Source organism: Lacerta agilis, chromosome 7 (assembly GCF_009819535.1).
Source record: "Lacerta agilis isolate rLacAgi1 chromosome 7, rLacAgi1.pri, whole genome shotgun sequence".
Lineage (NCBI taxonomy): Eukaryota > Metazoa > Chordata > Lepidosauria > Squamata > Lacertidae > Lacerta > Lacerta agilis.
In genome coordinates, this window is record NC_046318.1 from 68930953 (window position 1) to 68957502 (window position 26550).

Sequence of the window (26550 nt, forward strand, 5' to 3'; positions counted from 1 at the left end):
TACGAGAGGCAGTGAAGGATAGGCATGCCTGGCGTGCTCTGGTCCATGGGGTCATGAAGAGTCGGACACGACAACAACAACAACAACATAGTAAGATAAGACCTTTGGAGCAGGCATTTTCAAAAAAAATAATAATTCAAAAAAAAAAATTCCTTCATAATTTGTCACCCCCTCCATTATGGAACCTGGGGCGATCCGCCCCCATCGCCCCCCCTTGCTACGCCCCTGACCCTCATTCAAGGCACCCCAGGGTGCCACGGCACACTGGTTGAAAACCACTGCTCTAGGGGTTATGCTTCCATCCACACACTCCCAACAACATAATTGTAATATTCATGTCGCTGCACAACCTCAACTCCTAATAAATAACCAATCAGCACAGGTGGTAGACGCAAATATCCACCTCATATCCAAGGTGGCCCTGAAGGTTATCAGAAACTCATGTTGTGGCAGGATTTTCTTCTCCACCTCAGGAAATTATGGTAAAATTTGTACGTTTTGTGGGATGTTGTTTGGCTCTAAAACACAGCACTTAATCTGTGGGCTGCCTCCTGTGGACTATCTATCACTTTTTCAGGGTGGGGATATGATATTATGTATTATTTATCAACTGAAAAGGGGGGGAAATGAGGAAATGAAAATCAAGGAAAATAAATATGTGTGTCAGAAACAACAATAATGCTATAAAGGAGAAATGTAGCAAAATGGTGGGCTACACACAGCCTTGAGCATGGTTTTCTTTTGGGGGGGGGGCTGTAGTTCTATGAGTAATTTTTCTCATTATGAATGCTGCTGTGTTTTTTCCTGTCCCTGTGACAGGAACTTACTAGAGGGGATACATTAGTTTAAATTGATATGAAACAACTTGCAAGCTTGCAGTTAGTTGAAAAGTTTACCAGTTTCTACCAGGCAACAGCAAGTCTTGATTAATTTTAACATTAATCGGTGTAAATGTCATAGTCTTCAAAGTGAGAACACGGCTTTTGTTTTTTTTTTCCCTTGGGGGAAAAACAACTCAAAAGGATATGGATTTGATGCTCATTATCAACTAGGTTGTCCAAACCTACTTTAAAAATATGACATAAAATTTCAAGGCTATCTAAGCATTCCAGAAGCATATGCAGTCAAATCAGCACACGCCTTGTGCCTCTGACCACTTAGGGCAAAAATGTTTATAATATTATGTGTTATTGTCCACTGCACCAAAATAAGTAATCATTGCTAGGTAAACCAAAACCATATGAGTTAGATGAAGTTAAACAAATAAAGCCTCTGCAAGATAAACTTTCTGAAGGGCTTGGCATTTCAGCTATAGCTCCCAGCAGAAAAGGTGAAACCAAGTATGTTCACCCTTCTTTTTGAGATAAAGTAAAATGAATGAAAAGACCATTTAAATGGCTTTACATTCTGTGCCGCCTTAAAACTCAGCTACAGGGCCTGTCTGATGGACAAAAATAGGTTCTTTTGGAAATTATGTTATATTTGAAGCTGAGAGAAGCATTTTAAACTCTCAAAGGCTTTCTGCCCATCTCAAATCACAGTCTCCCATCCCCCAATGGTGCATAACAAAGACACAGACTTGGCAGGGGGTTGGACTGGATGGCCCTTGTGGTCTCTTCCAACTCTATGATTCTATGACATCATGCTTGTGTGCAAAACAAGCAAACATCTATTCCCAGTTTTACAACTTTTTTTTCAGCCTTACCTTTGCATATGGGTGGTGGATGACTCCATTGTCTGTTTGCCTGACACTGGGCTTTTGTTGGTCCTTGCATAACGTAACCAGTGTTACAGGAGAATGTCACAACATCATTGAAGTTGAAACCATTGCCACTCGTTCTTCCATAAATTGGACTACCAGGATGACCACAGCTAACAGCTAACATCAGAAGCGAGTGAAAGAGAGAGCATACCGTTATCACTTTTCACTGTAACATATAACAAAGACTTTAAAACAATTACAGAATAGTAGAGTTGGACAGAACCTCAGTGGGTGTCCAGTCCAAACCCCATCCAACTTGAAACCTTACTGGACCCAGCTTAGCTTTGCAAATGTGCTAGAAGTTTTACTGCTGCACCACCAAGCAGATACAATTATTTTGAGTATTTTCTTGCCTCCTTACTTTTGAAATTATTTGGGAAAGTGCAAACGGCCACTTTCTGTAAGAGAAGGTATCCCAAAAGAAACCAATCACATACCAGTTGAGGCAGGAGGTTCCAAAGTGTTCTGATCTACAAAAAGCTTTTGCTGGATTTCAGTGCAATCATGTAAGTGCCTACTCGCTCAGCATTGCTGAGATCCATGGGATTTTTCCCCCGGGAAAAAAGGTATAGGACTGTACCTTAAGTATCAGTTATCAATTTACAATGTAGTGCTTAATGGCTCTGGCTATACACCTATATAATAATAATAATAATTTATTATTTATACCCCGCCCATCTGGCCGGGTCTCCCCAGCCACTCTGAACACAATGTTATTATGAAAAGAAAAGAAAAACTATAATGAAATTACACCTGGTACAATGTTTATAGGTAAAAAAAAAAATAACCATTAACTGCTACAGGGACCAGAATTTTTATTTCTGTTTTCATTGACATACCGCGATATACTGCAGAGCTTCCAGATATTTATTATAAGGCAATGATTGGTGGTTACTATCTCTCCTGGGACATACCCCATTATTTTAACCTTTATTCCAACCCTTTCCTGAAAAACATGCATGGCAGATAACTATACTTTGTTCAGTCAAGCGGTCCTTTTGTTGTTGTTGAAGGAAGCCATCTCTTCTGCTGCTGCACATGACCTAGGGCTATTTATTGTGAGTTCTATCCGGGATGTAAACACAGCAATATATTTGTGTCTCATTCTAGAATATCGATGAAATAATTTCTGCCTGACGGTGAAGGTTTGTTTTTGCAGTGCTAAACCATACTTTAACATGACACCCTAACCTGGACAGAACATGGCATTTACTGTTTTTCACACACTTCAGCATCATTCCATGTCGAGGATTTGGAAAATAAAAATAAAAATGTTTCACAAAATTTGTTCCCATTCACTCTTTCCTTCAGTTATTCCCCCTCCACATCTTCTGCTGTCTTCCCATTGCCAGCTATAGATTGCAAGCTATTTTGGGCCAGAGTCCTCTCTGCTTTTGCTTATGAAACCCTGTAAAGCACCATATACGTTGATGGGACTGTAATAATAACTATAACCATCACCACCTGGAGGAGTGTAGATTATGTTCCTTAACTTTTGACCAATATAAAAGAAATAGTTCAGTCTATTATTTATTGAAGGAAATGTTTTCAAAATAATGCAGTTTTCTAAAATAACTGAGATGGGGAAATGGCTGGTTTCATCCCCGCTACAATTTAGTTTACAGATGAAGGAGGAGTTCAGCCATGGATGGAAATTGCAGGGAAGATATTTCAGATAAAAATTAGGAGTAACATTTTCATTGTTAAGAGCTGTGGAGCAGACTGCCTCTGGAGGTGGTGGGCTTTCCTTTGCCTGTTTAAATTGTACAACCATTTGCCAAAGATTATGTACTTGCATCCTGCATTGAGCATATGGTTGGGCTAGACCAGGGATGACTAACTACCATGCCAGGGCCTGAGCCTGATCTGCACCCCAGTAAAAATTCTCTCCTCTCTCTCTCTCTTTCTCTCTCACACACACTGCACAATATTGTCCATTTTGGCAGCAGCAGCAAAAAAGAAAAAGAAATACAGCACTGGAGTGGATGAAGAAGTTTGATAGGGGTGCAAACTGCTAGTTCCCTGATTATCAGACTGAAAACTGGATGGTTGTTGTGATAACAACCATCCTCAGATCATCTGCATGGATCAGCTGGGTGTGTGTGAATGCCCCTGTGTGTGTGTGTGTGTGTGTGTGTGTGTGTGTGTGTTAGAAAGTGTGTATCCTGAGAGGGTGTGCGTCCTGCAAGAGTGTGGGATGGCCTCACCTACTTTTGGCCACAGCCACTACTGGCATGAGATGTCTGAAGGGTTGACCAAGAGCAATTATAGACCTTAGCCCCAAAATGATGAGATATCTCTGGACCAGATGCTATGTGCCAATTCCCTTCCAATGATATAATTCATTTATTCTTTATTAGAAACAACTTCGTGTTTCAGTAGCCTCGCAGGCAGTATGAAAGCTGCTCATTTTAGCCCCCATCAGATGGGTGTGTGTGTGTGTGTGTGTGTGTGGATGTTCATTATGCAAGCACACTATAACCTCTGCCATGCTTACTTACGCACACAGGATGGAAGCTGACCAGACCAGTTGTGATCCTGCTGGCATATTCGCACAGAAGAGCCGATGAGTCGAAAGCCAGGACTGCACTGATATACGACAGTGTCTCTGTAGCCATAATTCTCTCCAATTACTTGACCATTGACTATAAGGTCTGGAATACCACAGTGTCCCGCTACAAAAAAAGATACAATTATGGTGGTTTACAAACAGGAACAACACTTTTATTTCTCGTCCGCAGTTATTGTTTGTATTTTAGTTCTAATATTTATATTTCACCATTGTATTTCCTTCATGCAATACCGGATACAACATATAACTCTCTTGCACATAAAACTTACCACAACACTGTTGGTAGGTTAGCCCAAGAAGTAGTGAATGGCCCAGTGTCTTTAATGACTAAACAAAGATTTGAAGCATGGTCTTGAATAAAAATAGCCACAGCCAACATAGTGCAGAGGCTAGAGTGCTTGATTTAAATGAATAGCTTCAAATCCCTGCTCAGCCATGAATAAGCCTGGGTAACCTGAGGCCAGTTGCTCTGTCTCAGCCTGAAATGCTTCATAATGTCATCGTTAGGGCTAAATGGTGTAATTCCCATGCAGGTTGCCCAATAAGACACCAGGGAATCATGGGATATAAATCTGCTTAATCAAACTAATACCTAAGCAGTGTACATAAAACTGTAAAATAATTGGGGAATCCCCTCCCATATCCTTCTGCTTATTTAGAATGGCATTTGAAAACTAAGATGCAGATAATGTTGACCACTGGGATGCTGTCAAGGCGAACTGTATTTTCGTTCTGGTTTTAAGTGTGTATTTTAACTATTGTTTTCAATTAGTCAGTTTTATTGCTCTGCCTTTCATAATGATGATTTTAAATGTTGTAAACCACCTTAAATCCCAGCTTGAGAGAAAGGTGGGCTATAAATACATTAAATTAATAATAATAATAACAAAATTGCAAATGCTATCCAACTAAATAGGTCTGCTAGTGCAAGGATTTCCACTTGTCCAATGGAACTTCCCCTTCCTGTCCTCTTCCTGTGTACCCTCCCCAAATCTGTTCCAAAGGGTTGGGAAAGCCAGAACAGATTTAAGAGGGCATGGGTAGAGAAGATGGAGGAGGAAAGCCTTCCTACAGGCAAAAGACTTTAGGATAGCGGGTCTGTTTAGTTGGATACCATCTTATTTGTCCATATATAATGGATATTAATATTTTGCTGAAATAGTGATTACAAAGTTATGAATAGAAGTTCAAGACCACCTGGGGGAGGTTTAAATTCCCGCCCCGCCCCCTGAGAGCACAGTGCAAATGTTAGTTGATAAATCAACCACACAATGCCAAATCATGGCTGGGTTTTATTTAAATGCATAACTTGTATAATAATCACATGTCATTTTGTGAAGTGAATACATTCTGTACATTCTTATATGAAAAAAGTGGGTTCCATAGAAATTTATTTCTGTGCAAATTTGGGAACATATCTACTTATGTGCTACCTGCTGTACAAAACCAAAGCTCGTTAATGCTATTTCAGAGAGTTCCCAATTATACAGACTCAATCCGCCCTGAAGCATCAACACACACACACACACACACACTTATAGACTGTATATAGTTGAAAAATGCCATTCTCCTCATAATTAAATAGATATGCAGCGGTAGTCAACTAAATTTTAACCAGAGTAGACCCACTTAAATTAATGACTGTGATTAAGTTAGGTCCATTCATTTCAATAGGCCCACTGAATAAAACTTAGTTGCATATCACCCATAAAAATGAATGGTGATGGAGGTAAATATTCTCCATCTGAAGACAGTAATATATGAACTGTGGAATTGTGAAAGGATGCATTGCTGAAAGGGAAGGGATATTGTGAGAGCTCTCATTTATAGTCATTTCTATCACCAAGGAAACCGCTCTTTTTGTCTGCACATCTTGGAGAATGGCTGTCTCGTTATGCCATGAAAAAGGAGGTGCACAAGGGCTTCAAACAATGGCAATAGTGCTATTATTACAAATAATTGGTGACTGTTTACTGCATAGCCATTCCAGCATGGCTTGTTTAATTCCCCTTCAGTTTCAATGAGTTGGAGTAGATTCTCCCCTCCCTTTCCCTTTTTTGCTTCTAAAATGTTTCTGATGAAAAGAATTTCAAGAGTGCCCGTTTGACACTGTCAAGAATACGAGAATACCTGCCACTGTAAAAACCTTGCTGCACACTATACATTTTATGGCTCCTTTTGTTGTTAATGGTCTTATGGTGCTTCCATTTTAAACCATTTCAGTGGTCTGGGCCAGATGAAGGAGAGGGGGCAAAACATTCTCTTTTCCAAAGTTTGAAACCAATCTATCTGGCCATGGGGGGGGAGTTATTCAACTACGGTTCAATTTAAAATATAATCACTCTTCATCATTTCTTTGTAGGACAGTAACTCTTCCCATGCTCCTTTACTTCACAATGACACACCCCCCCCCCAGTTCTTACATTATGTTTCTGACTAAGTCCCCCTTCCCAATATTCCAGAGAACAGAACAAATTGCTTCATTCAGTAAAACCAAACATATGGGTAACTTTATCTTTATATTTTGGCTGTTTTGTTAGAAACATGCCACTTCTGATAACACACAACATTCTGGAATGGGACCAATATGTCACTATATTCCTTCTGTTTAACCCATAATTAAGATTCCTTTCTATTAACTGATTTTTGGGGTACTAAACGTGTCAGGTTGCTTAACAGCACTTAAGGGACAGTCCTAAACAAAGATCCCTCAAGGTGATAACTCGGTGTAACTTGCTCATTCCAGACTCAGCTGGATGAGCCAAGGATAGCATAATTCCCCCAAAAGGGGAATAACTGACATGGGGGTTGGATGCTAACTGTGTTGGTGAAAGCTTTCATCTTTGGCTGTAGAATGTGCTGCATGGTAAATTTTCTATCTCAATAAATTAATTCACGAGAACCACCTAGGCTAGTCTTTTGCAGCAACCCAAATCAGATGACATGCTCCGGGCCACCAAAGCTTATGCTAGACTAAATATGTTATCCTTTAAGGTAAATGACTATATGTTGTTTTGCATGATTTTATTGTTATACGAACATGTCTCCAATCTATTGTCATGGGTCCATGCTGAAATGGATCTGCAATAAACAGTTCTCCTGACAGATATGGAGAAACAGAGCTAAGCACCATCATCATACTGAAGGCACCTTGCTGCCAAACACCCAATGACCGCTCTCAGTGGCTTTGTGTAGATATTAAATAGCACTGGAAACAAAATAGTGCCCTGTGGCACCCTACTGCACAACCGTGGCTTGAGAAGCACTCTCTCAATGCTACTTGATGCACTCATCCCCGTAGGTAGGACAAGGACCATTGTAGCACAGTGCCCCCAATTCCCACTGCACAAAGCAGGTCCAGGAAAATGCCATGGCCAATGGTATTGAAAGCTGCAGAGAGACTGAGAAGGAGTGGGAAGGTCACACTCCCCTTTGTCTCACTGTCTGGAAAGGTCATTCACCAGGGTGACTCAAGGTGACTCAGTCCTATGGCCAGGCCTGAATTCAGATTGGAATGGGTCTAAATAATCCATGTCATTCAATAACGTTTGCAGTTGCCCCACCTCAACTCTCTCCACCATCTTCCCCAATTGATTCCAGTCCAAAGGGTCCATGGGTGGTTCTTTATGAGTCATCACTCTATCACCCTTTCAAGGCAGCTGGGATCACGCCTTCACGCAATGAAGTGTTAACCACACTCCGGACCCAACCAACCAACTCCCCTCTGCTAGATTTTATAAGCCAGGAGGGCTTTCTTTAATATACTTTAATATACTTTAAATGCCTGTTTAATATACTTTCTTTAATATACTTTAAACGCCTGTTGTTCTTCAGTCGTTCAGTCGTGTCTGGCTCTTCGTGACCCCATGAACCAGAGCACGCCATGCACCCCTATCCTCCACTGCCTCCCACAGTTTGGCCAAACTCATGCCAGTCGCTTCGAGAACACTATCCAACCATCTCATCCTCTGTCGTCCCCTTCTCCTTGTGCCCTCCATCTTTCCCAACATCAGGGTCTTTTCCAGGGAATCTTCTCTTCTCATGAGGTGGCCAAAACGCCTACTAACTGTTAATATTTCCATTCTTTATTTCTAATCTCTATGTTTTCCATGGGGGAAAAGTACAAAAATGGTACATTAAACGATAAATTTGAAATGCCACCTCCCTTGCCAAGCTTCTGTATCTTTTAAATGTCAAATAGTTTGATTTGAGAACTATGAGAAACCAACAATCCAGGCTTTTTTTACAAGTTTGTATTCCTTTATTTTTATCCTTTCAGACTAATGATTCCCCAGGAAGCGGAAACATTCAGTTCTGCACAGGCATCAAACAACTGTGACCTTATAGTGAGCAAGCCGGTAATTGTTTATGGTAAAAGTTCAGGAGAATTGGATTCTGCTCATGTAGTGGTTTCTTGCAGTTCTTAGTTTCTAATTGGTTTCCTTTACCATTTCTTTTAAGGTCTTAGGGAAAATAAATATAACTAGTTGTCAAGCAGTCAGAGCCTTGCTTATTTCCCAATGACAAAGAATTCCCTTGGCAAGACAAAGAGGAGTAGTTAAGCTGTCCTCCATGGAACATCTGCTAAAACAATAACCCTTTAACAATGTTCAGAATGTGGGTGGACTGGACACAATCTCCATTCTCTACTGACCCACTCCTGCTATTTTTCACAAGTTGATTTTTGTGTGTGTGTACACAGGCCACATATATTGTTTGTACTTGCGTAGACTCCAGGTACTTGTTGTCAACACCTGAAGACTGGCAGTAGGGATGCTTGGGGGGAAAACTCGATCCCCTCCCCAGTTCCAGTATGAGCTGACCTGATTCCTCCCAGGTTAATGTGCAAAGCAGAAGGCAGTTAACTTTCAGATTTTGCACTGCTCTGAATTTTGTGTTACATTTTTTGGAGTTAGGAACTGCCAGATTGGTTTTTTAAACACATATTTTTAGACAAAATATGTTTAGAGATGTATATTTGTGGGGGGGGGGATGTGTATTTTATGAGAAAATGCATTCAAAATACCAGTAAATATTATTCTCTCTCTCTCTCTCTCTCTCTCTCTCTCTCTCTCTCTGTGTGTGTGTGTGTGTTTAAATACACATTTTGATGGAGGTTCCCACTTTAAGTGTTTCAGGTTACTGTTGAAATGGGATGAAACATATTTATCAACAAACACATGCAAAAGTGATATGGATGGACCCTTCTCTCCCTAGTTGGAGATGTAGCAGTGTTCCTCTGTCAACACTTCAGGTCTACATACATGTAGAAAGGTAATCTCTGACAAATACTTTTAGCTCAAGTGGCTCAGCCATTTTGTTTATGGAAGGCTAACCATGGAAGAAAAGTGGAACCACAGAACCATTACTAAATTACTAGTATAAATAAAAAAATGAAAACATACAGGTCAGGACAGAAGGCTGAGCAAAGGAAGAATGAACATTACCCCTGCAGGTTGAAATTCTATAAGTAAAGTTATATTATCATGTGCCATTTCATTGCATACCCTTGCACTCTGCCATTGTGATGATAAATGATATTGGAACTATAATGGCAATTTCAGAATGCTATCACTGCCTTAAACTCAACTGGAAAGGATATTTCAGTAAGGAAAGTTTCTCTCAAATGCAACAGAAATTAATTTGTTGACAGGGAATGGATGGTCAAGTCAGCACATATGGTCACATGACCACACAGTAAATTCTGTAAATTTACAATTGGCACAAAGGGAAACTAATTCCTTACCTAAGCATCTTGTTTCAGTTCCACTCCACAGTCCGGAAGAGAGACATTCCCTTACAGCTGAGCCCACCAACATGAATCCTAAGTCACAAGTGAAGATAGCTGTCGAGCCATAGGTGATCTGAGTTCCGATCTTATTCCCATTTGGAGGTATAGGAAGCTCTCCACAGGAAATAACTTTAAAAAGTTAAAAGAAGGAGAAATATGTTGCACACACAAAATCCACATGTAAACATTCAGTGCTCATTTTTCAGTGATGGTGATTAAAATGCTGTATCTTAGGATGAATGTAGAGTGACAGATGACTGCAAAATAACAAACCCAAAACATTATATTACAAAAATGTTCATACTATCAAAAAAAAGTTAAATAATACTAATGTCATAGAATAAATTAATGACTTTTATGGCTGTTTTATAAATAGTTACCCAACCCCCCCCCCCACCTCACTTTAATCTCACTCCTTCCTTTCTGAAATGTATGAAGCTGCCCCGAATGTGATTGGTATAAGTCAGCATCAATATGAGTTGTTTCAGATGCAGACCTATCTTCTGAGTAAGCCATCATGATGGACTTGTCTACAGAAATATTGAGAATTTAATAGGTTTTGGCCAGACAATTTTGGCCGGTACTCACTTTGGCAGTACGGTCTCTCATTCCTCCAACTCCAAGTTCCATTGGCAAGACATTCAATGGATTCTGGTCCCAATCCATTATATCCTGGATCACAGCTGAAAACAACTTTTGTTTTGTACTCATAGTGAGAACCATTCACTATACGCCACCTCCCATGTTCCAAGGTGAAAGAATTGATGCTTGGGCATGTAACAACTAGAGAGAGGAGGGAGGAAAATTTGTCTTGAAGTCCAATGAGTAAATTTGTGAATATGAAGTTGTATACATTTACATCATCATCATCATCATTATGCCCCATCCATCTGGCCAGGTTGCCCCAGCCAATTTAAACAGCTGCACAATAATCTACAAGCTATATTTAATTTGGGGAGTCAAGCTATATTCATTTTATGAATATGAATACCCTGTATTTCATTTTTCCCCTTAGGTCTGGAGGGTGAGTATTATTTTACTGCTCAAACAATTTATTTAATGGATTGTGTATCACAGTTTTAAAGCACTTCTAGATTATGGGCATTCTCCCCCAAACCTCTCAGTCATCTTCAACTTTCGCTGACACAATGAGAATTCCTGGTTTCATTTCCCCTCTAGCAAAACTACCCCTGCTCCAGAAATGGATCATGTTATGGTTTACAAAAGTCATTTCCCATGATATTATCATTTGGTTGTATGGGGGAGAGGGGAAACTCAAACTCTCAGCTTAGTAACAAAACTTTACAATCACAATACTGTCTTACTTTTATAGTGTGTTTATCCTGAGTAAGAGCCAGATTTAAAATAACAACAAAGCTTGGCAGATCAAGATATATTTGCAAATAACCAGTGATTCACTTACAGCTATTTAAAAATTTGAGGTCTGTGAGTCAATTCCTTTGACTCAGCACAACACATCCTTCTAGGTTAAAGGCTCCCTTCCCCCCTTGTGTTACTCCATACATGCCTTTAGGGAGATGTCCAACACTTGGAGAATTTCACAGCTTTTGAAGCTCTCTCATGAACTTATGCCTGCAACTATGATCCAAATAACCCCAAAATGTTTACCAAACCTTTCTGTTGCCCTGCTATTAACCAAGTAGTTTCCTTGCTTATTCTAGTTTGTGTTCTAATTCCAATGGCAGATGCACTGGTTGTGGAATTATTGGGCGTCTTCGGGGTAACAAACTGTTTACTTGAAAATGAAAGCTGATGACAACAAAAAATAGCAAAAGAAATTCACCCGGAAAAGAACAACTAGGTTGTCCTTACCTACGCAACGAGGTGTTTTATTATGGTTGCTCCATGTGCCATCTGGCTGACATGCTGCTGTAGTAAGTTCCTTGGATGATAGTCTGTACCCATCATTGCAAAAATAAGTAACCCGTGTGCCTACCAAATAATCTGTAGTTAATATCCCACCATTCACTGGGGCTTTGGGAATGCCACAAGAGATAGCTGCAGGTTTGAAACAAACACACAGTTAGACACAATATCATCATACTGGCCTTGTCTTAATCTATTTATCATATTTTTGAAGTTCAGAAACATATATGTTTATGTATCTATGGAGAAAGGAAGGAAGGAAGGAAGGAAGGAATAGGAAAACATATTATCAAGGAAGATTTATTTTAAATCTCTTTTTAGGATGGAACACAGCAAGCAACAGCACTCTCACTTGATCTTTGCAATCACTCATTCATTCCAAATGGTCTCCACCGTTTCAGTATTCAACTGTACAACGTATAGAACTGCTGTATTCAGGTCTTGTTTGCTGGCTTCCTATTGGCAACTGGTTGGCCACTCTGATGCTGGATTAGATGAACTGGATTAGATGAGCTTTTGACCTGACAGGGCTTTTCTACTATTTTTATAGAAGGTACAGGAATGTGAGTGGTGCTGTGTTCTAAACCACTGAGCCTCTTGGGCTTGCCAATCAGAAGGTTGGTGGTTCAAATCCGCACAACGGGGGGAGCTCCTGTTGCTCTGTCCCAGCTCCTGCCTACCTAGCAATTCGAAAGCATGTCAGTGCAAGTAGATAAATAGGTACTGCTGTGGCGGGAAGCTAAAAGGCGTTTCCATGCACTCTGGTTACCGTCACAGTGTTCCATTGCACCAGAAGCGGTTTAATCATGCTGGCCACATGACCCAGAAAGCTGTCTGTGGACAAACGCCAGCTCCCTTGGCCTGAAAGCGAGATGAGTTCTACACCCCATAGTCGTCTTTGACTGGACTTAACCGTCCAGGGGTCCTTTACCTTACCTTTATCTTTTTAAAAATATCTTTATGTTCTTACTCATTGACCTTTTACATATTACTCATCAAGAATAAGTCCCAATGAATATAGTAGACTTACTTCAAAGTAACTCATGCAGATATCTTGACTGTGGATGCAATGGCCCTGAGCTGCCATTCCAGACTAGCAGGTGTATCCTAACTGAACACTGGTGACAGGGCAGAGGCTTCTTGTGCACCTGAAAGTAGCAGGTGACCTTAGGGGGATAGAGGGCAGGGCACATGACACACATCTCTATCCTCCAAAATAAATTAATGACTAGGAGACCTCCAGAGGAACAGTCTGAGCAGCTGCCACTGCTGCCCCCATCCCTGGGGATCTGCTACCTAAAGCAGCTGTCTTACTCTGCCCAACAGTAGGAGCAGCCCAGATCATAGTGATAGTCCTTACCCTCACCACCATTGAGATGGTGAACTGGTTAGACTAAAACCTGTCAAACACTGTATCTCACAGGGATGTTGTGAGGATAAAATGGGCAAGAGAAGAACAATGAGGTTATTGGAGGAAATATGGGATGCAGCTGCAACAACAACAACTAAATCAGAGTGGCAGCAGTGGCTCTAATGGAGGCAGCTACAGTATATCAAAGGCTCTTCTGTGCTTCGACCTTTTGCACACAGTTTACTTTTGCTTGTTCTAATAAAGCCACTGTGCCTTTTCTTTCCTCCAATAACCACATCACCTCCTACTTCCTTCCCTGGTTATCCTAGCAAACTAATATTTGCCAGATATTGTTTCCCTCTAGATATTTTTTCTCATAAATATGAACTGACACAGCAGACTACATGGAACAGCGCAAACTGAAGGCTGAGGTCGGTACGCTTGGTACATTCTTCTGCCTATATTTTATGGTTCTAAATTTTTCACAGGCCCATCAATTGAATGTAGACCAGATAAAAATGATTCGATAATGCTGAAAGGAAAAGAAAGGGATTGTTCTGGTTTGGATAAAGATAACGCAGTGAATTAAATTCTTACTTGTAGAGGTTATTGTGACACAGGATTTGCCTGGGAGGATATAATTATTAATAAAAAAGGCAAACCACTGTAAAATGCTTTTGAGCTAAATTGAGTATATATATTACAGCTTAAGCATGGTGTCGGTTCTATACATTTTGGCACCTTTAAAAGTGCTACAGCCTGCCTGAGAACCCACAAACCTGGGGGAATCCTACTTGGGAAACTTCACAGATATTCAACTCCACTTTCTAGCTCTTGATTCCCTGAATTTAAGGGCATTTTGTGGGGGATAGGGGATGTGGGTGGAGCTGTGGGTTAAACCACAGAGCCTAGGGCTTGCCGATCAGAAGGTTGGCGGTTCAAATCCCCGCAACGGGGTGAGCTCCCATTGCTCAGTCCCAGCTCCTGCCAACCTAGCACTTTGAAAGCATGTCAAAGTGCAAGTAGATAAATAGGTACCGCTCCGGTGGGCAGGTAAATGGCATTTTCGTGCACTGCTCTGGTTCGCCAGAAGCATCTTAGTCATGCTGGCCACATGGCCCAGAAGCTGTACACCGGCTCCCTCGGCCAATAAAGTGAGATGAGCTCCGCAACCCCAGTCATCAGCGACTGGACCTAATGGTCAGGGGTCCCTTTACCTTTATGTGGGGGATATTCCACACATATCATTTAAGTGACAACTGCATGTGTCCTAATGACTGAATTGGCACCCCTGGTGCTGAAAACGTGCACACTTTACCCTAACGTGTGCAATTCAATGCAGACTGCTGGCTATGCATATTATATTGCTTTAGTGTCGAATGTTTTGCTTCATGCCACTTGCTTAATTGCATGGTGCCCTGGAGCTTGTCGTGAATAATGGCTCAAAGATTCCCTAGCTTAAATAAATAAGTCAAATAAAAATGGAGCTTTTTGCATTAACTGGAGTTAGCAGCGCTACTAGTGCACTAGAGCATCCATGGATATTTGGAATGGAACCAAAGTGTGCAAATCCAATTCTATAAGGAAAAGCTGATTACCTTGACATGCCGGTACAGGTGCATCCCATGCATGATATCCATTGGGAGATTTCCTGCACAAAGCGTTGCTTTTTCCAACGAGGCGGAATCCTCTGTCGCAAGCCCAGCGAACCACACTGTTGAGCTGCCCACCTGTCTGACTAACAATGAACCCATGAGGAGGTGACTCTGGGGTACTGCAGTAAAGGGCTTTGAAAACAAAAGGAAGAAGCAATCATTGCATGGATTTCTCCCCCACCTTATTTAACGGTAGGCATTTTCCTGTGGGGATTGCAAACTTTGTAGGCTTGACCCCTTTAGCAGCAGTGGTGAAGACCCCAAGGAAATTGGGAATAATAAGGCTGTATTCTGACACTGACCACATCTCAGCCCACTTTGGGAAGGGGGCAATAGCAAGCAGGGACAAAAAGGGCTTCATAGTACTTTGAAAATGGGGCAGCCTGGTTGTCACCTATATGCCCCAGTGGGGAAAGTAGTGAAGGTCAATGTTAACTATGGTTGTTTCACCTGTTTACACTCGGCTTTTGGCTGGAGAAAAAACTAAACAAACAAACAGGTAAGGTAGATGGATCTCTGGGTTGCATAGATAAGCAGAATTCACAATCAACATATCCAAACTCACAATCTCTTGCAAAATATCTGTATTGCATATTTTTAATAGGGTACGGACGACTTCACCAGTTAGGACATACATTATGATTCTTTTTCCTATGTACAAACCTTGTTTATTAATCTTATTTCTTCCCATCTGATCACATTTGCATGTGTTAATTACAAATGTAATCTACTTAGATTGTGTCAACATCTAAGTTCAAGTTTTTATCTGAAGTTTCTGCATAATGTAATTGATACTTGTTTTAACATGTATCTAGGGTAATTAATATGGGTAGGAAGATCATGAAAGATGGCATCTGCAGCATGAAAAGAATATGGATACACCAGGAGGTAGAGTACAGGGAGACCTTTGATACATTCAACAGATGGAAATGACTATTATTATTTTTTTCTGTTCAAGAGAACTTCTGGTTCAAGATAGGTCTTGCATAGTGTACATACACACCCACCCACCCATGTACCCCCCCACTTCTGTTTGCAATAGTGTCGTCTGCTTTGATATCTTTTTTCAGAAGCAAATTGGGTTTGTATTCTTTAAAAAGATCATTGAGGATAGTCCAGACTGTAACTCTTATCTGCAAATTAACTCATTGAACACATCTAAGATTAGCTCTCTAGCAATGAATATCAGTATTTTGTGCTTGCTTTCTTTTCTCTAGCATGACTTAGGTGATTCATCAAGGCTATTCTTAGGACTTTCTAAGGTGGTGAATTCCATCTCTCTCTCTCTCTCTCTCTCTCTCTCTCTCTCTCTCTCTCTCTTATTATTGTTTTGTCTTGGGTTACAGAAGTTGTTCTGTCCAGGGGTTGTTTTGTCTCACATGGTTAAATTATCAAAAGGCTATTATTTGGCTAAAGGGCACTAAGCTGTAAAGAAGCTGGAGAGAAGCTGATTTGACCATAGGATTAGGTCAGGCTTCCTCAACCTCGGCCCTCCAGATGTTTTGAGACTAACATTCCCATCATCCCTGACCACTAGTCCTGCTAGCTAGGGATCATGGGAGTTGTAGGTCAAAAACATCTGGAGGGCCAAGGTTGAAGAAGCCTGGATTAGGTAAACCCTCCTAAAATTATATATCTCTCAGATATGCAGAATACTACGTGTTGTTTTTTAAAATACTTTGGCGCAGTAATGTCAAAACCCTGAACCCAATCATCAAACTAAGACTATGTGCTGGTTTGGTCTGCATACATAATGCCCCACCAAAAAGAAAGGAAAAGAAAAGATTACACAAACATTTGGATAATGTGATAGTAAATTGCCATTCTTTCTTCTGGCTCAGTCACAACTTCACCAAATGTGTACAGAAGCATTCCTCTTGCATCTCTTCTAAAAATTGTCCTAACTACGCATACCCAAAACAATTGGTCTAGTTCAGTCATGAAGATGTCACCTAAACCTTGTCTAAAGTGAAAACTGAAAGGAAATTTGTGGGTTTCTCATCAGATAAGCTTAGTGTTATAGAATGCCCATGCTGATTAGACTTGCTAACAACAGAACAGATCATGTGTACCTTCTTGTAGATCAGGGATGTCCCACCCCACACACGCTCCTCCTCCCTCCAATGACAATGGGTAGATCACTGACAGTTTTTTTCATACTGGGAGTAGATCACAGTCTCTTGGGAGTTGGATATGCCTGTTGTAGGTCCATTTGCCCCATTTCTACACACAGATCAATGTCCAACTGGGATGTCCTTTTTGAGCAAAATACTTTTGCACATGCAAATATGATTTCTCCTTCCTCTTCTGTCCATGTGCCGGCACAATGTGCTCCAGGGGGTTGGGAATGATGCTGGCTGGATCTTTCCAACACTGGCTATGATAGCTGAAAGTTGAGCTTGTTGATGTCTTTGAAAGGTAGAAAAGATTTGATTGACTTACCTATATATCGTATCCTGAAACCTTTTTTGTTTGTGCCATGGTCTGCGGACCACCGGAGAAACACTTCATGGCCACTGCTAGTTATGTTTAGAGATGAGGAATAATCTCCACTTAGGGAGATTAGTAACGGACTGTGACTGTTTGATCCTTGATGATGTTGGAAGAGGTAGCAAGGCAGAGAGAAGAAAAGAAAGAAAACTAAAATTAGAGATATACTAAAAGGGATTCCTAAACAAGTAGTAAGTAAATTAATGCAATACATTGTAGCCGTATCATTAATGGCATATATAGGGAATTTTTAACAACATGGTGCAATCTAAAATGAAAAGCAACAATGACACTGAAACTGCATGCATAAGATACACAACTTAAAAGTTACTAGCTAAAAGCAATGTATACTAAATCATCCGAGGTTGTATGTCCTATAGTTACCGTCAAACACCTCAAGTATATCAAATTCCTTTTCTGTCTGGAAGAATTCAAAGTAAAGGCTGATATTATAACCCTTTTCCACTGTAATGGTCCATGCACACATCTGGAGGTTTGGATAGCTATCTGGGTAGCCAGGGCTCAGTATCACTCCAGTTGAATCCAGACGCAATTCATTTGCAGGACAAAGGACTGCAAAAGAGAGGAGTTGCTATAAATGTTTAGATAGCTGGAAAACTGTAGGATAGAACATTTTAAACGTGTGCATCAATAATTTCATTTCTATTAACATAGAATGGATAAAAATCAGTACAGGTTATTTTTTAATTTTAAGAATAATGCATTATAGTTTTTGTATTTGTTCTCCTCTCCCCTTTGTTAAGTGATCCAAATGTTCCTTTTCTGGTAAAAACATTTATGAATGAAAGATGCCAAGCTTACAGTTGCCTCTCTGATGAAGGCATATTGGATCCAACACCTTGCCTCATAATGCCTCAGTTTGGGGCCTAACAATGGTTCCTCCGTGTTAACAAACTGCCAGCAGGAAGTGCAATTTAAGCAGCAATCAATTTCCCCCTCATTCCTAGTGGGTACTTTTTGGATTTCTGGCCCCTAGCATGGTGGAAGTGTTACCACCCTTCCTATCACCACCAATGGGGAACTTGAAAGCAAACACTTTACACCAGCACTGGAGTAGAGTCTATGGTCCTTGAGAGACATTTGAGACCGTTTAAGCTTAATTAACTCATTTGGTTTCTTTTTATTCTTGTTGTTCCTCCACTGACTTTCTGCAATGTAAAGGAACTGTGCACCTCTGATTCTGTATTAGAGAAAAATTAAGTTGCTTCTGTTCCAGGCTATCACTTTAATCATTTGTTTCTGCTTTCTACAGACGCCAATTAACTGAAATTTGTGTGTGTGTGTGTGTGCAGGCAAATAACCATTGACCCAGGAGCAGAGTGTTTATGCTACAACATGATTTCCATTAATTAAAAATGCCATGGGAGTTCCATTGACATTATAAGAGTTTGAGCAGCTGCAATTGCTTGATGGGTTATTTACCAAGGTAGCCAACAGAATTGCCCATAGGAAGCCAATACAGAAGGCCTTTCTGAATAGACTTTTCCTTCTAAATGGTGTTTACTGGTGGGTTAGATGGATTCTGTTCAGGGCGAAAGGGGCCCTGTGGCAGTAGGTGATCAATTTATGTCCCTTATCTGATATTTTATTTATTTATTTATTTATTTCAAAACATTTATAGACTGCTGAGTCAGAAGAATCTCTAAACGGTGCATGTTATGAAATGTACACATGTATAATATGACTGGAACAACATATGTTGCCAGTATATTGTGCTCTGAATGCACAGAGGACCGGGGTAGGTGAGTCACAGAGAACCCAGATAAATGAGAATTGACGTAGCTAAGAAACTGAAGTAGAAGTCAGGAAATTCCTGATTTGAGTTTCACCTCTGCCATGAAATCACTTGTCTTTGGCAAACCACTCCCTCTCAGTCTCAGCTCCCCCTTCACTCATTTCCTGATTGCCAAAAGAGTTGCAACCAGTGCCCTTTGAGCACTCGAAAGTTCAACGTGTCTGTTAGAAGGAAATCTCTGAAACCTCTGAAAACATATCACAACATGCAAATGCATCTAAACAAAAGATATCCAAGCAGAAAACCTTGGCAAGCAGGTGGTGCTCCATCCATCTGTAGCCTCTCTCCCAGTCTACATGTCAGAATCTCATTACCAACTAATGTAAAGCCTGGTAGACACTGGTACCTTATTATGTCCCCTATTTGATAAAAAAAGGAGAAAGCTGTGGTTAAACAACAATTAATGGGGACTTTTGGCACTGATAGTCACACTGAGTAATGAAGTACCTTTCCCAACATACATAGTTTGCAAATGACCACTGGCGCAAATAGCTTTGATTAGACACAGGAAATGTTGTGGCAAATGAGCAGCCACATTTATCATTTCTTGCCAGCTCTACTATTAGTATGACTCACACACTTTGGATGCTTGTTACTCTGTGAAGCAATGCAGCAGAATGGTGGAGTTTTAAAAGCTTTGCATTTTTTTTTGTAGTCATGACAGTAATTAAGAGGAAGCCATCAGGTACCCTTATTCCCGCTGTCCCTCCTCAGACATAATATACATTGTGGTTAGTACATGACTTTTTGAAATTAAAACCGCAAAGAAAAAGATTCAAAAATACAACTTTTGAAAAAAAACAACTTAACAATCATTTTTAACACTGTAGAGTCAGCACCCAATGGAGATCCTTTGCATTATATGGCACACATTTAAAAGGTTTCATAACAATTGTATTATTCATACTTGTTTATTTATTAAATGGATTTCTAACTTGATAGTGACTTCACAAGCTGGTTTACAAAACTAAACTAAAAATATAACAAATTTCAGTGACAAGTGCCAATCAATTTAAAAACGACCAGCGAATATCTCCGTGTGACACTTTAATTTACCTTCACCATCCCCAGAAAAGACACAATCCTGAATAGCCATATATGTAGGCTCAGCACTTGCAGTTGGATGGTGTGTGTGTGTGTGTGTGTGTGTGTGTGTGTGTGTGTGTGTTTTAAATGGTTTTTACAGGAGGTGATCATCCAGCTGAACAAGCAAACAGGTCTTAAAGATAAAAGGGTCTGGTCCATTCAGCCAGGTAATTGGCTGCAGTAAAGCCTCTCCAATCGCATCTGGCTGCATGCACCTTTCTCCTGCATCTGCATATCTTGCTGTCTAGGATTGCAGCCAAACCCTGCTGGCCAGATGATTAGTGCCACAGAGTACAGAAGGCTTTACACCATAGTCAACTGAAAAGTCTCAGTGGGACCATACCATTTCCTAGATTGTGCTAAGAAATGTCACTATCTTGGAAATAGGGATACATATTGCATACATGTGGATTGGCCACAAAACCGCCGGGATTTGGCTGTTGGAGAATCGCTAAAAGTCTAGGAAAATCCGGACGTATGGCAACCTGTGTCAGAAGTGTAGGTGTTGGTAAATTTCCTTAAAAATAGCTTCACTCCTTTTTACATTTTGCAAAAAAGTTCAACAACTCTCCTGTGAAATATGGCAACCCTAGCAAACAAGAATTGCATCTGCCATTTGCTGGAGTGAGTGTCCCTCTGTCACCTGGGTGCTCCAACAGATGGAAGTAGGATTTCTGCTATTCCATCTCTTTCTGTAGTCCACTGGCCTGAAGGGCACCCAGCCATCTTGGCCAGTTCTGTGAAGACACAGAAGGCTGCTAGCAGAGAGGAAGCAAGTGTTAACTATTTCTGTACCTACCTATGGGAATAGCTAAATCCAATGCCATGGAGATAATTATTGTTTGCATATTTAGAAAATACAAGGGCAACGGAATCCAGAAAATGGGCTTTGTAACAACAGTAGAAAGCCCTTTCACTGATCATAATCTCCTTATATTTAATCATCACCTTCCACCAAACTGCTGCTAGAAATCATAAGCCTGTGTAGTTGCACCTTCCAGTTGTCTGAACCTCTGATTATCCAGATATTTTACAAATTCTCAAGGGTCTTTAGTTCAGTTAAATTGTAGGCTGTTCTAGCATGCAAAGCCATATGATTTTTATTTTTTTATTTTTTTTACATTTGCTCATACTTATACAGAGCTTAAACACCACACTGCTTATCTGTGCACATTCAGCAGTATTCTTTATGGAAGGAAATATATGTTATTTATGCTTAGATTGACTTTACCTATTTCAAATTCATCATCCTCAGTCAGAATTTCAGCATTCGGTATAGCAGGTGGAGGCTGGCACACTCGAAGCTGATATGCTATGAAATGCATAAGACACAGTGATTAGTGTGTTGCTCTGTTTCATAGGATAACAACTTTTATAGCCTTCTCTTGAAAGTATCAACATCTAAAAGCAAACCACCCTGATTCAACAGAACTTGGAATATTAAGAAAACACCTCACATTCATTCCTAATGTGGTTTGGAGCTTTCAGGGTTAAAGAAGCTCAACAGTACGCTCCTCCCACCTGGACGTTCTCTTCCGAGACGTGTGTCAAGGTAGTCAGACCAGCTTGGAAAAGCTGAAGTACTGGTCTAGTCAGGTGAACCTGGCGGTTGGGTTCACAAAACCACTTAGCTTCCAACGTCATAGGGAGTTCTGTGAAGGTTTCTGTGTGGGGTAAGCAGTATGCTTATGATGCCCTGTGGAGAGGCGCAAGAGGGGGTGTGAGGTTTGGAGCTTCCAGGGTTAAGAAGCTCACAGTACGCTCCTCCCACAGGGATGATGTCACAACATCCGGGGTTATCTGCTGTATGCAATGTCTTTGTGATTTATGTGACGCACCGTTTAATTCCCTGGTCAGTCTTACTTTCGCTTTTGAGCAAACCGGAGAGGCCGGGGATGTCGTCCCAATCTCCGGGCAAGCTTTATGATTTATATGCTTGTAATTAAAGCTTGCTTATTTTGAAACAACCCAGACATTGTGAATTTATTGCTGGCACAAGGCACCATACCATTGCGCAAGAAGAAGTAGTAAGAGTTGGAAAAAACTCTGCAAAAGCACCGGAGAAGCAGGAAAACGCAGAGGAAACGTAGCTGGACACCACTCCAAGTGCTAAACTGGTTTTGAGGCTTTTCCAGTTAAACCCAAAAGCCCAACAGTCCAATTATCACATATGTTGAGGAACCTGAAGAAGGCATTATTACAAGGTGTTTTTTTTTTTGGGGGGGGGGATACTGTACCAACTCCTTCACTCACTTTGAATAACAATCTTTTAAATGAATATGGTACAATGATACAGCTTCCTCTAATGTCCAGCTGATCAGAAGAAAATTTGCTATGACACTACCCCTTGCTGTAACACTAAATGCAAACATCAGCACCTAGAAACAGTTCCTAGCTTGTGGTAGCATTACTTTTGGCATGCATTCATGGGGATATTCAAGAAACCTTATGGCAGACTTGCTTCTTTTCTGCCCTTCTGACATTTCTTTCATCCCAGCAAACCTGAGAGAGTGTCTTGTTTTTCCAACAGCATCCCTGTTGAGATATGGCACCCCCTATCCGTACTGTCTCAAAAAAATTGAGGACTGGATGAAAAGGTCTCTGCCTTAGGTGTTCATTTTGTACTGTAGATCTCTAGTTGGTTTTTGTACAGCTTTTAAAAGCCATTTTAAGCTGTTTTCATTGTATATTTGTAAATTGCCTAGAGTCACCTGTGAAATGAGATATAATAATAATAATAATCCAACAAATGAGGCCTAAGTGCATTTCTTGTCCCTTTCTCTGAGTAATTAATTGGGGCTTGGTTCTTGTGTTTGTGCCACTGTTATGTGATCTGTTGTTGCTTTTTTAGTTTAAGAAGATGAAGGGGCTTTCAATATGCAAGGACAGGCCTTCCAATGAAGGACTGTGAGTCAATGAAATGAAAACATCACTGTCTAGGATGGTCAGTAGTTCACTGATAATATGTTGGAGTAGTTTCAGCACCAATGTAATCCCATTACCCGTGCCTTGCTCTTCTCTTCACAAATCCTATGGCCATCCATATTCCTACGCAATGCAGGCTACCAGTATTTCAATTTCCCTACAACCAGCAATATTACTGCTCTACGATGTGCAGTTAATCTGAAAGTAAACAGCTGAACAAAACACCAATTGGTAGACAATCAGTATAAAGATATGCAACACTAACCATGGTAACTAAGCACAAAGAAGCCACTTGTTGTGAAGTCACTGTGGAACTTTATCAGTATGTGATTTGAAGTGCTATAGACTGATTCCAATGCAGTGTTGCCACTAAACTGTCCAATCTGAGGAGAACTTTGGTCAGGACCATCCCTAAAAGAAACATCGGCAGTATAAATTAAATTTTTGCCATGAAAGAATTCAAAAAGAAGCGCAAATGAGGAAGAGTGGGAAAATAGGCAATTATGTAAGATATAATGAGCAAAGTTCAGAGAGCACCTGGTCCCAGTGATACTTTACCCAATTTCAGTGGAACTTCTGCTGAATATGTTTGTGTGCATTCTGAAAAATGAACAGAAATGCACACACATTCACACCCTTTCAAGTCCCCAGTTCCATCACCCCTATTTAGTTTTATAAACCTTAACACACTTAAGAGGAATTGGGATCTCCTCAGTCTGTGTCATTCTCACCTTCAAGTCTCTAAACTGGCAGATAGGAAGGAGGCCCTGCTGCTCCAAAACCATGCTGTTCCAAGAGTGGTGCTTATCGTATTTTGGACTGTTCTCATCCTTTACTGTGCTGTGAAACAACCATGGAATATGTGCACACCACACTTTTAGTGGCCATAAGATTTCTGTCAAGTGTATTTTACAGGTATTTAATGTTCTGAAAACAATGTTTATGGAGCAATCTATATCTCCCCCTAATGTGCAGGTGAAATTCATTGTGGCTGCAGCTGTTGGCATTTGGTCACATTCATGTGATATGTAGTCATATTCAGACAATGAAACACTGACATTTGAAAGAACATAAAAATAACAGGCAATTTAAAATTATGTGGCCCTTAACATTCTTGCAGATTTTTAACCAACTCAATACAGGGCAAAATGCCTGCATTTCATTCTGCACTTTTTCTTTATTCTGAATTTTTGTTTTAAAATCAAACTTATAGAGGTGCTATTCAACTGTTGGTTGTTTTTCAAACTATTTCTTGATTTGCATAAAGTGGCTAGTTATTTCACAGGATGCTATCAACACTGCTTGAAATTTGAATCGGGTAAATAGCATAAATGTAAAACATGCTGGATGGATTCAAAAGAACATGACAGCCTTCCTGGATCAACTCTTCAGTCCATCTACTCCAGCATCCTGTTGTTCACAGTGGTTAACGAGATGTCCCTGGGAAACAGGACTAGAAGGACATGATGGGAATAGCCCACTTTCCCAGTCCACATCTGTATTGGAATTGTTGTTGTTGTTGTTTAAAAAATCTAAATAGATTTTTACTGTTTTGCTGTGTTGCCTCCATGGGCTCCTTAGGGAGGAAAGGTGGGATATAAATTGAATAAACACATAAATAAATACATTATTTCTTCTGTAGCTAGTATTCTGAGATGTACTGTGGTTGTATTACCACAATATTTGTATGAGGGCTGCCTCTGAAGACAGTTTGGGAAATTCAGCTGGTGCAAAATTCAGCAGCAAGGTTGCTCACCATGGCAAGACGGTTTGAGCATATAACACCAACCCTGGCCTTACTGCACTGGCTGATAATTAGTTTTAAGGCCCAATTCAAAGTTTTGACCTATAAACCTTAAATGGCTCAGGACTGCAATACCCCAAGGACCGTCTCTCCCCATATGAACCGACGCAGATCCTGCAATCATTATCTGAGGTCTGGCTTCATGTGCCTCCTCCTCTTTGAGAGGTCCAGAGCATGGCAACATGAGAGCAGACCTTTTCTGCAGGGGTTCCCAGCTTGTGGAACGTTCAGTGCAAAAACATCCCTCTTCCTTTGGCTACTTAAACAAACTCTATTTAAACAGTGTGTGTGTGTGTGTGTGTGTGTGTGTGTGGTCGGGGGCATGCTCTTGTTTTGTTTGTTACTATTATATTTTTGTGTTTTTATATTGTAAACTGTGCTGTGATTCTCGGATGAAGTGTGGTATAGAAATTTTGATAACAACAACGACAACAACAACAACAACAATAATGCTATATTTCATAAATTAATTATACATTATGTGAATAAGTACATCCATTTGCCTGTCCTGTATTTTCTGCTAACCAGTTTCATGGGATAACCTGAAGTTCTAGCATTATTAGATAGAGAGAAGAAGAAGAAGAAGAAGAAGAGTTTGGATTTGATATCCCGCTTTTCACAAAGCAGCTAACATTCTCCTTTCCCTTCCTCCCCCACATCAAACACTCTGTGAGGTGAGTGGGGCTGAGAGACTTCAGAGAAGTGTGACTAGCCCAAGGTCACCCAGCAGCTGCATGTGGAGGAGCGGAGACACGAACCCGGTTCCCCAGATTACGAGACTACCGCTCTTAACCAATACACCACACTGGCTCTCCATAGCACACCATGCAGAATTTTGCACACCTCAGTCATATTCTCTCTTCTCACTTTTTAAATGAAAAGAGTGCCAAATGTTGTAACCATTCATCACCATACACCACCACTTCATCATTTTCTGTACTACAATATCCTTATTGTATAATAGGGTGACACCAGAACTGTAAACATTGTTTCAAGTATGGCCACACATGGTGCTGTGGTCTAAATCACTGAGCCTCTAGGATTTGCTGTTCAGAAGGTCAGTGGGAATGATCAGGTTGCAGCAGAAAGAGAAAGGTGACCAGTTTATACAGGCTGATCTGGCTTCAGGAACTGCAGCCAAGATTAAGGAGATGTTTTTGTTTGGCCTTCATGGCTTTTCAGCTTAGCTCGGTACTGCCAGGAACAAGCTCATGGCCATGGCTATTAGGCAGGCAGTGCCATATCTATGGCAAGGTTAAATAAGGATAAATGGAGCCTGAGGTGGATATCCTGGCAGATGGAGCAGTTAAAACAGACACACACAAATGAATTTTCTCTCTTTCTCCCCTTTATTGTCATACAGTCTTTCTTTAGCTACTGAACAACATTTGTCATACAATTTTCATATGGC

At 40.6% G+C, this 26550-nt stretch overlaps 1 protein-coding gene across 4 annotated transcripts in view; it reads right to left on the reverse strand.

The window, feature by feature from the left end:
• CSMD3 (CUB and Sushi multiple domains 3) overlaps positions 1 to 26550 on the reverse strand; it is a 567871-nt gene that overhangs the window by 62662 nt on the left and 478659 nt on the right. For all 4 annotated transcript variants that reach the window (XM_033155765.1, XM_033155768.1, XM_033155767.1 and 1 more), the window contains 11 exons: positions 23601 to 23746; positions 21642 to 21722; positions 19570 to 19683; positions 17893 to 18081; positions 17461 to 17607; positions 14962 to 15150; positions 11959 to 12144; positions 10714 to 10908; positions 10081 to 10254; positions 4264 to 4437; positions 1706 to 1879 (listed from right to left, as the gene is read on the reverse strand). In XM_033155765.1, the coding sequence (XP_033011656.1) occupies positions 1706 to 1879; positions 4264 to 4437; positions 10081 to 10254; positions 10714 to 10908; positions 11959 to 12144; positions 14962 to 15150; positions 17461 to 17607; positions 17893 to 18081; positions 19570 to 19683; positions 21642 to 21722; positions 23601 to 23746 (1769 nt within the window). The remainder of the gene's footprint in view (positions 1 to 1705; positions 1880 to 4263; positions 4438 to 10080; positions 10255 to 10713; positions 10909 to 11958; positions 12145 to 14961; positions 15151 to 17460; positions 17608 to 17892; positions 18082 to 19569; positions 19684 to 21641; positions 21723 to 23600; positions 23747 to 26550) is intronic.